This window comes from Gavialis gangeticus, unplaced genomic scaffold, assembly GCF_001723915.1.
Source record: "Gavialis gangeticus isolate Ggan-Ray unplaced genomic scaffold, GavGan_comp1, whole genome shotgun sequence".
Lineage (NCBI taxonomy): Eukaryota > Metazoa > Chordata > Crocodylia > Gavialidae > Gavialis > Gavialis gangeticus.
Window position 1 is genome coordinate 130,188,118 of NW_017729025.1, and position 17,432 is coordinate 130,205,549.

The 17,432-nt window shown below is 39.5% G+C and overlaps 1 protein-coding gene across 2 annotated transcripts in view; it reads left to right on the forward strand.

Moving 5' to 3' along the window:
* Positions 1 to 900: 900 nt before the first annotated feature.
* BTBD10 (BTB domain containing 10) overlaps positions 901 to 17,432 on the forward strand; it is a 43,588-nt gene continuing 27,056 nt past the window's right edge. Inside the window, exons 1-2 of one of the 2 annotated variants that reach the window (XM_019519558.1) lie at positions 901 to 990; positions 11,492 to 11,650. In XM_019519558.1, the coding sequence (XP_019375103.1) occupies positions 11,550 to 11,650 (101 nt within the window). In that variant the 5' untranslated portion in view covers positions 901 to 990; positions 11,492 to 11,549. The remainder of the gene's footprint in view (positions 991 to 11,491; positions 11,651 to 17,432) is intronic. The other variant, XM_019519560.1, reaches the window with a different exon arrangement.

Here is a 17,432-nt window from a genome sequence, read left to right on the forward strand (position 1 = left end):
TCGCAGGGCCTCACTATTCGCCCCTCTCTCCAGGGCCTTCCAACTGCCACTCTGGTGCAGGCCGCTAGGTGCACCTCTGCACCCCCACCTCCACTACATACTCCGCCCCTATGCTGGGGCCTGGGATCAAACACCCCTGCAGGCTCCAGTGCCCCTCACTGGCATGCCTGGCCCACCAGTCTCACTCTCTGGGGGCCTGCACCCCACATGGCCACAGCTGTGCCTGGCCCCTCTGTTCACTCTTAAGGGTCCTGTACCCCACACAGGCTCAGGTGGCTGCAGCAGTGCCTGGCCCCATTTCACTCTCCGGGGTCCTGCCCCCACACAGGCTCAGGTGCCACACTGGGGCACACCTGGCCCTCTACTGCCATCGATGATAAATAACCCACCTGAAAGCAGGGGCTAGGGGTTAACTAAACACCTGTTTATTACATATTTTTAGTAGATGAACTCAATGTCTTTTTGGCAAACGTTTTCGCTGTGCCCTCAAACCAGACAGCATTAAAAAATTCTTGAGACACCTTAGAGAGCATCACCCCCTGGCACGTGCAGCCCAGCCCTGCTGTAAAGGAACCTCCCCTTCTCGTGCCCAGTAGAATGAGGAACCTCCCACCCTAGGCATCCTTCTGACCTCGTGGTCCCGGTAACAGGACTTACAGCCCCTTCCCCCACCGCCAGGCGGCCCAGGCCCCGTGCGGCGAGGCAAGCCGCGTGTCTAGGACATGACTGGCCCTTTAAGGGGAACCCCCTTTCCCGCCAATTCCCGCAGGACACCTGCCTGCTGACGACATCTGGGGGCGGAGCCTGGAGGCCGTTTGGGTCACCCCGGGAGAGCGCAAGCTCCGCCTTCTTCCCTGCTGGCGGGCGGCGGAAATCTCGCGAGCTTTCGGCGCGGCTTCCTCTCCCGTCTCTCAGGCTCTCGCGAGAGTTGGGGGCAGCGGCGGCGGCCGGGCCTACGTGGAGAAGCCAGTAGTAGCGGAGCCCAGCGGGGTAGGTGTCCGGCCGGAGCGAGGCGGAGCACCGTTGGAGCCGTTGAGGGGGGTGGGCAGCGCTGCTCGGGGGGGCCGTTCGTGGCGGGGCGCGCAGCAGCGCCCCGCCCCCGCCCTCAGTGGTATCTTCCGGGCCGCGAGGCGGGAGGTAAGCCGGACACAGCTGGGGTGGGGGGGGTGAGGTGGCTTCAGTGCGGTCCCTCCCCTCCGGCTCCCCAAGTGTCACCTGCTCCCCCTCAGCACCGACCTGCCGAAAGTTGAGATTTGGTCCTGGGAAAACCCCTTGGGAGAAGGGCTCGACTGACACTTCGAATTCTGGGTGGGGTCTGCCAACAAAATTGGGCTGCCCATCACGATACCCTAATAAAATTGGAGGCCCCCTGTTACAGGGGGGCTCTCATCTCCTATGGGGGGCTCAGGCCCCCCAAACTCACCCATAATTCAAACCCTGCTTGGGAGCACAGCACTGAGGGGTTGTAGTGGAGAAGTAAGACTGGAAGGGACCTCAAGAAATCACCTGTAGTCCAGCACCTGCAGCCTTGGTGGTGTTAGTACCACACCAACCAGCTGAGCTCAACGTGCACATCTGTTTCTTCTGAACAGCAGCGTCGTGGTGTGAATTTATTGTATTGCTTTTTATTATTTTTTATTTTATTTGTGTGTTTGTGTGTGTGTTGTTTTATTGGGTTTGTATTAATTAATTTTAATTTTTTTTTCAACGTGAAGCTTAATGGTGTGATCCTTATCCCAGCAGATCTTACAGCTCTCATCTGGTAGCCATACAGACATTGTATTTAGACCTGCACAGTTCAAGGACACTCCACATGCTTTCATGTTTCATTTGTCTCCAAGCAGATTATGCTTTGAATAATCTCTGGGTGCTGACTGATTTACGCAGGTTTACTTCTTAATAAATTAAATGCCGCTATCATATTTCTTTTTTCTTTTTACTTTCTGTCTGTCATTTTGTTTGTATTTTGCTTGACAGCCTTGCATATTTGGGGAGAATGATCAGTTGAAGATGGCTTGGTCCTTCCCACCATAAAAGTCCACCCTGGATATCACTTGGTTCTCCTCTTCTTTTTCCCCAGACATTTAGATTTGCTTCTCTTCTGCTCCACTGGTGATCTTTGCATCCTGGCTGATTTCTAGTTCTTGTCCACTCACAGGCCAACTTCTCCATCCTTAGTGACTTCGTCCTTAATGACTTCAATGATTAGCTGGATTTGATGCTCTGAGCAGTGCTCTTGAAATTTTCGCCCTTCCTTTAGTTTTTCATGAATGTGCTCTTTCCTTTTTCTCCGTGTATCTCTCTGAACTACTTTTTTTTATTGAGATTTCCAATCTCTGCTTTTGCTCCAGCTTTCAATAGGATTTTTTCAGATCTCTTTTCCTAGACCTCTGTTCCCTTTGTAGCCTGTTGCTGGATGATCTCATTCTAAAAGAAGGCTTTAATTGCCACCTTCATATTAAGTCACATATCTTCTATACTGTGTCAGACCTGGTTCCTCCCATCCAAACTAGAAGCCTCCTGCCTTTTTTATATTGCGTTGTTGTACCTGGCTGTCTACTCAAGCACAGGATAATCAAAATAAGATTCTTGGTCCCAGATTCTATTTCTTCTCTAGGAGGTCTGAGTGACATTTATGTGGCTTCTAGGTGTCGTAAGTCACTAAAAATTATCCTGTTTCATCCTGCTCGGTAGTCATAAAACTGATATGGACACCCACATTACTTATGCACCTCCACTTTGGCCTGAAAAGATCTTTAGGCTTGGGCTCCTGTGCAGTGATGCGAGTCAGCTGCCCAGGCTTCTCACTCCTGCCTAATCTCTGTTGCAGTCTGTTTCTGCTGGGTAAATTCATAACTCTGTATATACCCCTTATTCTTTAGAGGGAAAAGCCCCACCCCCCTTCTGAGGCAGGGTGGGTTTTATTTAAATCAAATTGAATCAACTTAAATGATTTAAATCACTGGTCAGGAAGCCTCAATTTAATCACTGTTTTCTACAAAAAGTGCATTCTTGTTGTTTGATATCCTGTATTCATTTAACTTCTTGAAACTTTGCACTTTTAGAGAGGTAAGGGCTTGACTCTGTGTACACAAACTTGCCAAGAGATAGGGCTGATGGGTAGGTAATCAGGTCTGTTATCATTCATCTCCATATATTGCTGTTAACAAGGATATTATCCCTGGAGACACAAATCCACAGTTTTGAGAACTGAATTTAAGAATTGCAGAGATGCTTAATGGGATCTTCTAGACTGAGCACTGAATCCCATTGGGTAGAGTGGTTTTCCTTAATCTTCACTAATCTATAAAGGACCCTTGGGGAACCCCATAAGATTGGGTCCCTAATATAGTGTATGGCCTGTTGGACCTATTTATAAAACCTTTCTGAAAAGGTTACAAGAATATACTGTCTCAAATAGTGCATAATTAAAAGTTATAGTTCCTATTCCACATTGATGCCTTTTGAGCTTTAACACATTTTAAATTAAAATAGCGTTATGTAGCTTTTTTTAAAAAAAGCATCTTAACAAAAAAACCTGATTTACATTTTTAAAAAAATCTTTTTTTTTTAAAATTTTAAAAAATTGATTTTTTTTTTATCCACCCTGTTTTGAGGGGTGTAGCAAGGAATTGTTGTGTAGCAAAGAAGAGTTTCATTCTGTCCTGTGGAAGATGGGCCACTGGGCCAGAAAGAGATGCAGGAGTTATGGAGCTGCAGGTGGAGCATTCAAAGTGGAGCCTGACTAGGCTGGTGAGAAGGGCACTCAGTATTTAAGAAGGGAAAGAAGCCTCTGCTTCCAGAACTGTTCATGAACTTTCTCTAATGTCAAGTTAAGATTTATACTTCTTGGACTAGCAGCAGCAAAGTTTCAGACATTATAAAGGAAGATAGAATCTGGGTCTTGATCTCAATCTGTAGCCAAGGACATCAGTGCCATTGTTTCTGATGCATGGGCCTGTAATCTTGGCTTCATCTTTGACTTGCTCCTTTCTCTGAAGCCACTTATCTAGGCTGTTTCTAAAATTAACTTTTTCCAGTGTGGCATCTCATAATATTTGGCCTTTCTTGTCTATCCACATGGTTAAATCTGTTGTTTATGGCCTTGTTATATCATATCTTGACTACTGCAGTTTTTTTTTCTGTAAAAGTTCTGTGTTTTACCTCCATCCTGTTTATAACCTCTTGTGCTGTTTGACCATTGATTTTTTGCTTTACCTTGATGGCAGTTGTGGTTGCCCATATATCATGTTTTCTTACAAGCTTTTATGTATGTTCTCCCATCTATAAGGGATAGCATAATAATCTTTTAGAAAATGGAAATTAACAATGCCCTGCCAGGTCATTGTCTTGTTCTTCCTTTCATTCTTTCCTTAAAATCTACATGTTTTCTAAGCATCATGGTATGTGACAGTGGTTAAGCAGCTAGTCTTTAATTAATTGTAACTGTCTTGTCTGTAAGTTCCATATTTTTAGACTGTAAATATGTGGCTGGGACTATTTCTTATTATATGTGTATTCTCTGGTACCTCCTGGCTCTAATATTTGCTTGCATTTTTGTTTCTACCTATATTATGTAAATCTCAGCATTCAGTTTAAAATGATTTGTAGATGTATACAGTAGCTTTGAGTCTTTCTTTTAGAACACTGCATTTTGTATAAATGGATATCTTTCCAAATGTATTCTCTCTCCAGAATGTTTAATTGTGTCTGAGAGCAAGTTAAGAATACAAGGTTGGTTGTTTCTTTGTTTGTAGCTTCACTTTTTGGACAGTAAGTCAAAAATTTATTTTCTTGTCTGTTGTGTTCTACTGAGCTAAGCACAAGCCTGTTGAAATGGTGCTCTCTTTTGAGGTAGTTGAAGTGTTGATACTTATGATTGGCCTTGTGATTTATTTGCTGGGCCACAAGCTAAGCCAGTAGCGATGGCAGCCAGCGTGCAATAGATAAATTAGTTACAGTCAAGGTTTTCTGGGAGTTTGGCTTTTGCTTCTGTTGAGTAGAATTAGGCTGATTGTAAATTTGAATGAGTCATTTGGAATTCAGGGAGCAATAGCAAAGGAAGCCAGTGCCTTGGTCATCTAGTTTTAGGTTTGTTCTGTTGTCGATTTCATTCCTTCCAGGCACGATAAAGGTAAATTTGGAAGAAAGTAGTTGATATATTCTATTCAGAGTGTTGTTCAGGTTGAGAAGCTTGTATGTTTCACTTGAGTGCTCCTGCTATCTTTTGCCTATCAGGGGAAGCTTTCTAAACTCCACTGAAATAGTACATGGGTACTATTTCAAGCCCTGAATTATTTGTATCTTATGTGACCTAATATTAGTCTTGCATTGCAAGAGATGGTTATAACTGAGGTTTTAATCAGTGTCAGTTTAATGATTAAAGTGCTTCTGAGGTTGGGTTTTAACATCAATGATTGCTAAAGAGTAATTTAGCTAATTTGCTTGACAAATGTGCAACTTTCAGTGGGTGATGCATGTGTGTGTGCCAGTAGTATAACCACTTGGCTTTCTGAAGATGTCCAGTTTCATTAGGACTGCAAGTACAGCCTTCTGATATTATCGTGTCCGTAATAAGGGTGTGAAAAGGAGTGCCATTCCCACTCCCATTTGTTTCCTTCTGACTGCTATAGGCACGGAGAAGGAAATTGATAGCCTCTCCCTTTTTAGGGAGTCAACATATCTTCTGATTTTTGGGAGCTCTCAGTTTCTTAAGAGACTATCTGTCATTGTATCTGGAATAAACTTGAGGAAATAATTAATGTGTTTGACACTTCAGTTGGAAGAGGCTTAGTGTAGTCGCCCACCAGTGATTCAGCTTACTGATGCTAGTCACCCGAATACTGACTCTATTCCTTTTCTTATCTACAAGAGTTGACAGGTGTTACTGGCTTTCAGATATTCTTATTTTCCAGCCCCCTGCTTCTCAGTTGTGAAAACAACTCACAACAGGTCAAGATAATCCCTCCCAACCCTGGTGATTTTAATAGCCCATCAAACCTAAGCTAGTTTGCCAAAAGGGAAGGAAGAAGTTCTTGTCACCCTACAACTATGGATAGTTAATTAGCTGACAGAGTCTGACAGTTGTGACTTTGTAGTATGGGAGAGGCTGTTCTATTTTACCATCTACCTGGCTAATAAAATTATGAAATGTATAGATCGGGGTATCAAATTCATCAACCCCTGCAGGCCCAATAAGTTGCATTTAGGCTGGTCCTGGCCCACAGATTGATCCTGTGTGCCATATCCAGTACGTGGGCAGGTCTAGTGCATGCACCACATAAAGTGCATGTCCCCAACTGGCCCTGCACATTTGGGACCAGTCCATAACCCAGCACCGTGAGCCTGATAATAGGGCTCTGCATGCTGTATATTTTAGACCCCTGGTATAGATCAGCAGGTAATGAGTGGCAATTTAGCCACTAGGTAATGCAGTAAGGACATTGTCAATTGCAGTGATGACACGTGAGTATCTTCATACTAAGATATTCTTACTTACCAAATGGTCCACAGGCTGTAACATCCCTTTCTCATTTAGGGATTATAATTATTCAGTGGCAAGACTAAATTCATTCTAACATTGTAGGCTGAAATGGCCCCCTGGATACTGCTCTGTTTATATCCTATACTGTCATTCTGAATTGATACAGAAGGTAAGCCCTGGTGTATATGGAAATCTTCCTTGAACAGTGATTTTCCTTAAGTCCCATTTATAATTAGGGAGGATAACTTTAGGTGTAAACAGGACCTTCAGCTACTCCGACTGCTGAAGTGCATCAGGCTTTGCATAGTTTCAGTAACTAGTGGAACTTCCAGGTTCTGTGGGGTGTTGGAGCACACTGGACATTAAATAATGTAAGGATGATACCTCAAGTCCCACCCCTAACTTCTTACAGGATTACTGCCTGTGCTAATCTTTTAGAACTGTTCTTCACTCCAGAAGTCGTCTTAGCAATCCTTTTTTTAGATCTGGGATTTATTGGCTATTTATAGTGGAGATCCAGGCTGTCAGTACTTAAAAAAAAAAGGAGAGTTACCATAGTTACTGAGGTTTATACACCCGCAGTACCTGCCTGCCTTTATCACTTAGGCTCTTACTATGTTCTCAAAGTCATGAACGGAATTGGGTGGCATTTGGAGTGTATTGTCTGTGACTTGCCTAGTCATGCAGGAGTTAGACAGCATGCTGTTTGTAAAGTTTTAAGTTGTTTGCAAAGGGTGCTTATGTTGCCTGCTGTCGGGAGTCATGGTAAATAACCTTTCTTTTGATCAAATGTCAAAAAATGAATCGGCAACATTATTTTTGAACTGGCAGTTGTTTCCTTGTTCAGTTCAGACTACTACAAAACTATTTTTGGTATTAACACTCTTTTGTCTTTGACATATTTATTTTTGTTTATACTGATACTAATGAAGGAGGAACTGAAAAAGAATACTTGAATAAAGTTGAACAAATATCTATATTGACATTAGGTATGAAAAAAATTACAGGATCATGAATCCTAATGCTGAAGGGCATTAGCTGATTACCACCAACGGTCAGGAAGAAAATATTTTTCCCCTTGATGGAATATAGCAAAGGAGTTGTGGAGATTTTTGTTATAATTTGACTCATCTAATCAAGGGAAGTGTTGGTAGGATGCTGGGAAGAATATTTTTCTTTATGTAGGAGTTTACTGTATGGTCCATTGGCATGCATTTGGGGAATTGGCAGGCTGGGCCTTGTTGTGCATCTTCATACAACAGAACAGAGATACTGACATTTACTTGGAGATTCTGTCTCTGTATTTAAATGATAAGTGAGAGGAATATTGAAGGGAGAGACAAAGAAGAGAGGCAAAGAACTGTAGAAAAAGTGAACTTAAAATTGTCCCGTTCCTTTGTGAAGCCTGGCTACTACTTCAAGCTGCAGTTTTCATAATAATTTGAATTAGTGCTGTCTCATTTCCTGGAATAAAAGTTAAAACTGAGCTGTTCAAATGGTAGTGTTTATTGAAGAAAGTAAGTGAAATTGAAATTTGCTATTGGTTACAAAGTGATTGTGGAAATATAGCTTGTGCTGCTTAATAGATGGTTTAGGGGAACTTATTAAGAATCAGAAGTGGTTGGGAAAAAGAAAATTAACAGTAGCTAGGGTAACAAGGTTAGTTTGTACAATTCACAGGTGTCTTAAGTACAGTGTCATTGAATGCTTTTTTTGGGTCTAAACAAAACAAGGTTTAGAAATGCTGGGAAGCTTTTAATGACAATCAGTAGAATTTGTTGAAGAGTTAAGGGCTCACTACACATCTACCTACCTAAATACCTTGTATAGCATCAGTTGAAAAATGTATCTTCATTTTCTGACCTGATTTTTTTTTTTTTTTGTATTGCTCTATTTATGCTGTATGGCTCCCAAATGTCTCTACTCTGATAGCATACATGTTTAAATACAGTCTGTATTGATTCAAGGTGAAAGCATATAAAAGACTTGATTCTATATTGCTGTGAACTAAAATGTTAGGTATATTGTACCTGTCTTAAGAATTAATGAAAAACAAAGTCTAGGTTGGGGTTCAGCATCCTATGGCTCCTGGGCTGGTTTTGACCCTACCCAGAGCAGCTTGGGGGATTGGGCAGCAGGCAGTTGTGGCCAGGCTGCCCTCTGCAGCACTCTACTCAGCAGCTTTCCCTGCTGCTCGCTGTTCTTGCGGTTACTGTTGCTGCAGAGGAACCAGTAAGAGTAAGCGCAGACAGTTTGAGCTCTCGGGAGAGAGGCAGAGGTTTGTGTCCTTCAGCAGGGAGCTAGGTTGCAAACTTCAGCTGGGGTGGCTTGTCAACCCCTGTTCAAGGTAATTATTCCTGAAGTAATTCTGAATACTAACCCACTGTATTTTGCCAGTCCATGTTAAGTTACCCCTTTGTTTAGCATGATAAGTGATAAATATAGGTATGTATTTAATGTCTACTAACATACCCGATGGTTGGATCAAATACATTTTAAGTTATCATGGAAGAGTTTCAGCGCACAGTCTTTTGGTTTTGACTAGACAACTTTCTGAGGTCCCTTCCAGCTCTGTTTTTCTGATTCTGTAACACAGGAATAATTGAGTGTTCATTCTTAAATTTGGGGGGGGGGGGGAGTCCTTATCTTTCTGGTACAAGCACACTTTAGCTACTTTATCTTCTAATGTACTGTGAACAAAAATAGAAAATAACAGCTTGGGCTGCTTCAGCACCTCGATTTTTGGCTTCTAAAAAAATTTATACTTGCCTCTTACATCAATTTAATATGTACCACAGAGAGAGAGAGTTCATTAGTTTGTAGGATGGGCCACTGTACTGTGGGTTAACTGTAAAGTTTCACAAAATCGATATTTCAGAAGTATGGCTATTTGGTTACAAATTCTGTGTTATGGTAGAGGAAAGTAAGGGTCGAGTTGAGCATTTCCTAAGCATACTAGGACTAAAACACTAAACTTTTATGTGTGTGATTAGTCCCACTGGAGTAAAAAAGCAGTGTATACACTTGTTTTAGCAGAGTGGGATTTATACTGTATAGTATGATCTTTCATTGCATAGCCTGGAATATGCATTTACCAGAGCTCAATGAAAATAGTGCTCATTAGGTACAAAAGGAAGGTAGTCTTAGGAATGCCTCTACCTTCAGTAGCAGTCTTGAAATTAACAGAGCTGCCTTAGAAGCTTTGAAATTGACAGTTTCTAATCAGTGTCATTTATTTTGCAGCTAAATGGAGGACAGTTACGTTGCCAAGTACACAGTAGATGGGCCTGAGAGTTTTTATGCACTTAAGTGATTTATGGACCTAATCAATATGTAGATAGTTGATGTTTGATTGTTATGGTAAACAGTAAAGCAAAAAATTTGATTAGTGTATTATGAAGTTGCATAAATTTTGTGCTTATATGACATTTAAAAATAGAGTAGAATATTAAGCAGATAGCTGGAAGGTATATTGAATTGTTCTAGAAGAATATCTAGTAGAAAACCTTTCCTTTAATTTTGTGAGAAATGAATGCAACAACCTTCTATAAAACCTAGACAGTTCACAAATACTTACATGGAAGAGCATAAACCTTTTTTTTTTTTCACCTGAGTTGATGAAATTTAAAATACTAAGTCTCATTCACTGTACCAGGTATTGGAAAAGACTTTCCAGGTACAATATGTAGTGTGGGATGGGTTTCTTTTTTGTTTTCTCCAACCATCGTAAAAATCTTTTTGTTAATAGAAGTTCATTTTTGAGAGTGAGGTATTTATATTACAAAGATTACTAGATATAACAAATATTTATAATGGGTAAAAAATACTAATCCTTGGAATTTGGATAACAGTGAAAAGAGAGATCAAGATCAGGTCAGAGTATTTGGATTTAATGTTGCTAGATCAATGTAGTAGGCACTTGCTCTCTTTCTGCTGCCTCTTTTTTAACAACTCTTTTCAGGCTAGGTACAGACGTTCAAAAAGTCTGAGGCAGAATTGATATAAGTTATGTTGCTTTCCTTAGGTGTTTAGATTGGTAAGGAACAAAACACACATTTGCCCTTCGGGAAATTTTAGACCAGGTTCTACCATTATAAGCCAGACTACGTGTGCCGAACTTCTGTTCTTTTATGGGTATAGATTGGTTTCTGGTCACTTCTACAGGTATAATATAATGTCTACCTGTCCTCAGACTCTGTAGACTTCATGAAAATTTGTGTAACTGAAACATTATGAATTTATTAGTTCTCTGAAGAGTATATTCTCTAGTCCCAATATGACCATTTTATATCACTCAAAACTTTCTGCTTTTGTAGTTATAAGTCATTTTATGTATACATAGACTTAAGGGATTTATCACAGAATTTGGTGCTAGTTTGAAAACTGTTTTAAGTGTCTCTGGGCTTCCAGGATCTCCAGCTGATTGTATACACATCTTTAATTCTTATGGACTTTGGAAGGATTTCTTTTTCAGTACATTTTGGTAGTTAATTCCTTCTGTTTGGTATTAGAGCCAGAATGTAGTGTAACTTCTTGCTAATTATAAAGATGGTGCTTTTAATTCTGCTTTTGCAGCTGTATGAAGAGTGGAACTTTGAACATGATAGATGATTACATACTATGTCTAAGGAATGGTTTTATATAAACGCTTCCTTCACAAAAAGAATCTTGTTTCTGAATTACATTTGTATAGGCTAAAATATATGAAAGTGTTCCTGTTGTGCTTGTAACTAGTGACAGTTTAGTCTGCACAAAATGGAATAAATCATATTTAAAGTTGTTTCTCCTGAGTGTATAGAATTATATTTGTTTCAGTGCAGGGATTTTAGAGTCAGTGTCAGCAGGCTGGGTGGAAAGTGTAAGATTGTGCCATGAATGCTTGTGTGCGTGTCCCAGTTTCTTTAGTCTGTATTAAAAAATAAACTAACAGAGAGCAATTTAAATTCTGCATCTATCTTTCTTTCTGTAAGACATTGTTTAAAGGTCGACACTGCTCTTTTAATGTAGGTTATGAGTGCTGCATGTATGCTTTTCAGAGCAGTAGTGTGAGGAAGCTTGCAGTGGAATGGCAGGACGGCCTCATCCTTATGACAGTAACTCCAGTGATCCAGAGAGTTGGGATCGGAAATTGCATAATAGACCCCGTAAACTTTGTAAACATTCAAGGTAGGTGGCATATCAACTCTATCACATCTCAGCGCTTCAACAAAACTTTTTCTTAAGATTACTGTATTTGGTTGTGGTGAGTCCTGTCATGAATTTTGAAAGTTCTTTGAAGGGAACTTTAATTCACTGAAAGCATCATTAAAAGCATTAATTTCACTGAATTATCACCAGCCTTCCTATGTTTGTATTTTTTTCTGTTTCCATCAGTTTAATTTATGAATTTATCTAATTGGTGCCTTGATGCATGCATACTTGAAATTGGTTATTAGGAAATATTTCCTAGTAATTGTATCAGTGAGTTGACATTCCAACTGTATTTAACATCATGCTTTAGATTATTCACAGCTTGTTCATGGGGGTGATTTAGTAGGTGCCTGTGTGAATGTTTCATTCTTCATGTCTTTGTTTGCTTAAGCAAACTTGCTTGGTCTCTTTATTGCTAAATGTGAAGCTGACTTTTAACTGGGTTTTCTTTTTCCAACTTGAGATTGCTTTGAAAATACTTGATATGAAGGCAGTTATGGAACAAAAGGAATGCTTTTTCCAGCCTGGTTTAGGGTTGTTGGTTGTAGCCATGTTGGGCTCAGGACATAGGCAGACAAGGTTCTTTGGGTAAATCTGATATCTTTTGTTAGACCAACTAAATAGTTGGAAAAACTTGCAAGCTTTCAGGTACAAACACCCTTTTTCAGGCACAGGAAGAGTATTCGGAGTAGGAGCTAAACAAGATAATTGTCACCAAACTTCTGTTTTTCAGCAAGATTCCTCTTCCTTCTATTTATATTTTTGGTACCTTTTGTCAAAGGATCTAAGTCCTTCATAAAAACTAATTACACCTCACAACAATCCTGTCATCTAGTTATTAGACTTGTTTTGGTGGAAGAACAGAAAATGTTTTCTAAGGAGCGTGTTAACCTGCTGCGGCTAAAATGAAAAACCTTTCTTAATTCTGTATATTTGGAGCAGTGGTTTTCAGTCTATGGTCCACAAACCCTTGGTGGTCTGCAGACTATTTCTAAGGGATCCGCAAAAGATGACTAATCAACCAAAAGCATGTGGCTGATTACAGATTTGGACCCCTCTAAATGTATAATTCAGAAGGGTCCAAACTTCCATTCAAAATTTCCAAAGGAGTCTGCACCTCCATTTGAAATTTTTTAGGAATCCGCAAATGAGAATTTTTTGAAAACCACTGACCTAGAGAAATTGTATTGAAGATTTAAGAGCTGGGCAAGGAGTACTTTAGACCAGGGGTTGTCAGCCTTTTGCTGCTACTTAAAATCCAGACCATGTCATTGGCCCCAAATTTCTGCCCCCAGTTCCTTCCACCCCTTCCCAGAAAGCCAAAGCCACATATGCCTAACTTTGCCATCCATTCAAGTCTGTAGGACATTATGTGCTTCTGCTCTCCTGAACTGCTAAGGGACCTGCACGCCATAGGTTGCCACCTCCTGCTTTGAACCACTGATGTTGCCTTTCATTTAGTGAGTCTTGGAAAGCAAGGCACAGTCTAGCTTTCTTCCGGTCTTCTAATTTGCCAACAGTTAAGAGACTAAATAAGATTATGTAGATAATCTTACATCTGTAGATCTGGTTGCCTACATCTGTCCTGGGTCAAATAATGAAAACCGTGATTTTTTTTTTTAATTAATCAAAGTCTTAAAGAGGAAATGCAATTAGTGTCAGTCATTAAAGGCTTAGTTTTGATATGAAAAATACATCCTATCTTGGCATTTTTATGAGATTACTTTTATCAGCTGAAGCTGTAATAGTGTTTTGAAAGGCTTTTTGGCTAAATCAAAATGTTATGCAAGAAGCATGAGCAGTACAAAATTGTCTCTGTTAAGTCTCAAAATATATTTGTAAATGAGGAGTCAAGTGCATGTGTTTCCTGTCCCACAGGTTTTGGTTCTTGGCTATCTGCTATTTAACATTATAAATGACCTAGAAGGAAATATGAACTTGCTCCTGAGTTTGCAGACAATACAAGTGATTAAAGTGATAGAGTAAAGAGAAGAGAGAGTCTTTAATCCTGTTTGAATTGCTTGATAAACTGGGCACACACACACATTGTTTTTAATATGGCTAAATATTAAGATATGCATTAAGTAACAAAGAAAATGGGCCATTCTTGTGGAATGGGGTGACTATCCTGTGAAGCAGTGACTGAAAAGGACTTTGTAGGGTTTCCTGATGGGTAATCCACTGAAGAGAGCTTCCTGGTGAGGCCAAGAGAGTTAATACAACTTTTTCTTAACCTCTGTCTAGAACTAGTATGACCTATATGGCATATATTGTCCACTTCTGGAGCCAACAATTTAAGAAATATGGTGATAGTTTGGAGAGTGTTCAGGAAAGAGACTTTAAAATAATGAGCTGAACAGACTGAGCTCCTCAAGGCTCACTTTTAAGTATATTAATCAAATTATTAATCAATTATTATGACCAATGTGGGGAGCAGAAATCTGAAGATGGAGGACTTTTTTTTTAGCTGGTAGACAAATATAATGATATCTAGGGCCTGGAAGTCAAAGTTGATAAAGTTAGACTAAAAGTAAAGCTAGATTTGTAAATTATTCATTTAAAATGGGATACTTAATGATTAAGTGGTGGGTTGGCTTTTATGTGTGGGAGAATTCAGTATAATTTAGTTGTTTTTCTAAGAGGTATGCTCCAATTTGAACAGAAACTAATACAGGTAAATCTGTGGCCTGTGTTACTTAAGAGGTCACTGTGGATGATCATATTAGTCTGTCTTGACATCATAATCTGCAATGTTAGAAGTTTAATATTAGATCAGGAGATAAGACAGACATGCAACTGGTATAATTTTATTTTAGCTGAACTGATTCATGTTGGAGAACACCTGTACCTCTCAAATTAAGCTTTCAAACTGAAATAAAGCTTTTAAACAAAGATGTCTGTTATAGGGTTACTTACTTGTATTTAAGATGTATAGCTTGTAGATGTATATGATCTGCCTAAAAAACTCTTTATATATATTTTGAAGGGAAAGTGTGTGAAGTAACATTTGACCAGTGGATGATACTGTCAATCTTTGGAAGGCCTTGTGAACAAGAGATTAATAGTTTCACTATCCTGTTCTTATGAACTGAGTAAATTGCAAAAATGTTTGCTACAGTAAGATACTAAAGTACTTAAAAGGAGCCTATAATGTAGGGAAAGTAAATACTAAACTACTAGAAAAGACTAAAATAAAATAATCAGATGTTCTTACTTGATGCTTATAGCAAAGAAAATGTATGTAGAAATGATGGGAGAAAAATGCTTCTTGGGACATAAATTTTAATGGATTCACTTACAAACAACTGGGTAGCGATAGGGATGGAGAGCCTCAGTCTAGTTTATTTTACATGTCTGAGGGGAATTTTGTAAGGTTTTGAGGAAAAATGCATTGCACTTGAGAAATAGCATGTGGTAATATAACAAAATGGTTGCATGTTGAATGTGCAAATTGCAACATGTCGAACTGCAACAATGTTTTATTTGAGTGCTTAAGAAAGAATGGAGGTTCTCTGGTTAATGTCACTTTAAAATTTTTTTTCCTGGTCTTAAGCATAATCAAAATTTATTTGCTATTGACCTGTACTGGGATGTTACAAGGACTTCTTCAGAGCTGTCATTGTTCACATTTCCCTCACCTGCCATTTGCTTCAGATAGCAGTGTTTGTATTTAAGAGAACCTTTCAGCCTCTTTCTTTTTTATTCCTTCAGGTAAATTTTAGATTTGAGGGTTTGGCCCAAAATTTCTTAGAAGTTAATGCCACTATGTATTTTTCTTTTCCAGTTTCCTGGGGCTCAGTTTTATTTGCCCACCTTGGAAGATATAGCAGAAGTGGAAGGTATGCCAAAACTGTAGGTGAAAAATTATTAGTGCCTTGTGGGGAGGGCTTTTTATATCAAGAAGCTGAAGTAAAATTATACTAGTTTAGGATGGATGTGATAAGTGCAGAGAATAACAAATGATTTGGACAAGATACAGGTTTGTCAGTGACTTCCATAACAAACTGAATACTTGGAGAAATTAGATCACTTAACTAGAATGACACTGCTCCTTGGTGTTTAACTAAAGTTGAAGTACCAGTCCTCCAAAAGTTAATAATTAGTAGGTATTGCTGTCGCATGTTCACTTTTTCAGTGATTAAAAGCTTGTAAAATGTCATCTTTTCTTCTCAGTGGAATTTGCCTCCCTGTACAGGCACTTTCTACCTAATCCTTCTTTTTTGAGTACACTTTTAATTTGTGGTAGAAATAATTGTGTCTTAACCTTCCATTTCAAGGCTCATAGTTAACCTACATTCTTCTGCTCTAATGTGGCATAGCCAATTTTTTGGCAACTTTGAGGTGACGCTTGGTTCTAAACCATATTCATTTCACTCTTGAAATGTTTTACATCCTAGTCTTTCCATGATGGACAGGTTTTGGCTGTACCGTGTTGTTTTTCCATCTCTCTCCAGTTTCTCTTTTTTTTTAACTAAGTTTTTTTTTTTTTTTTTTTTAATTCCCAATGCCTTAAATCTTGATCAGTATTGAATACTTGTTCACACTTGACTCAGGATTTTCTTCTATGTATATTTATATTTTTGTTTGTCAAGATAACTGCAGTCATGTTTTAGTGAAGTTGTAACATGATTTACTTGTAGTTCTAGAACTGTCCTGTATTACCAACCTGCAGCATGTGCGCCACAAATGGCACTGGCTTCTGTGGCATGCAGCAGGTCAGGGAGGCGATGGGGAACTCAGCAGCAGATGGGTCAGGAAGCAGAGCGTCAGATTGGGCAGGGGATGAGAATCAGTGTAGCACTTGGGGAGGCTGTGGGGCTAATTTATGGCACACCTGCCAAAAAAACTTGGTCCCGATTACTCCATTATAAAATGTGCTCATCTCCAGAGAGCTTCAAGCTAACAGTAACGCTACACTGAGATTCAGCCTAAGATATAAGAATAGGTAAACAAAAGAAAATATCAGAACAATAATCTGATTTTGCTCTGTATTTTAAACCCGAAGAATGCAGGCCTTACTCAACTCAGCAGGTTAGAAAGCAGCTCCTGTCTCTGACCTTCCTGCCAGGGGTCCCTGCAACTTCTTTTGTTCCATTGCATGTTCCACTTGGCTCCAAGTGAATATTTACATCCTATCAGACATAAAGATACTATTTCTGACTTCATTTCCCCACTGTGAAAAATGTCCTTCCCTCAATAGCCAGATGTCCTTCTCACCCCAGGCCTCTCTTTTTAAAATGTCAATTCATCATAGTCTTATAGGGTCTGTTTCTCAGACCACATCTGCAAGGGTTTCTTTAATTGGCTATCAAACATACCCATGTTGGATTCTAATTCTCCACTATAATTTCTCTCAGCCATTTAGGCTTTGAGCCTCTCTGAGATACGAAGCTCATTGTTTAGAGAGTGACATTTGAAAATTATTTTCATGCTATGCAATCCTGACTCCATTATGTAAGAGAGACTTGTATCAAATGCTACAATTCATATAACCATATGGTCTATAAGGCTAAATACAGCTTGATGCTACATATATGTAGAGACTGCATATGTCGTATCAGTAAAACGGACTCAAGAAAACGTGTGACATCCCATGAACACCTCAAAATATTGTAGGTCTGTGACACCACAGTTTTAGATTGTGTCTGGCAGCATCACATGCAGCTGCTTAGGAGAATGTTTTAGTTTTTTTTTCTTTAAAAGCAAAACCAAGAAATTAAAAAAAAAAAAAAAAAAAAAAAAAAAAAAAAACCACCCC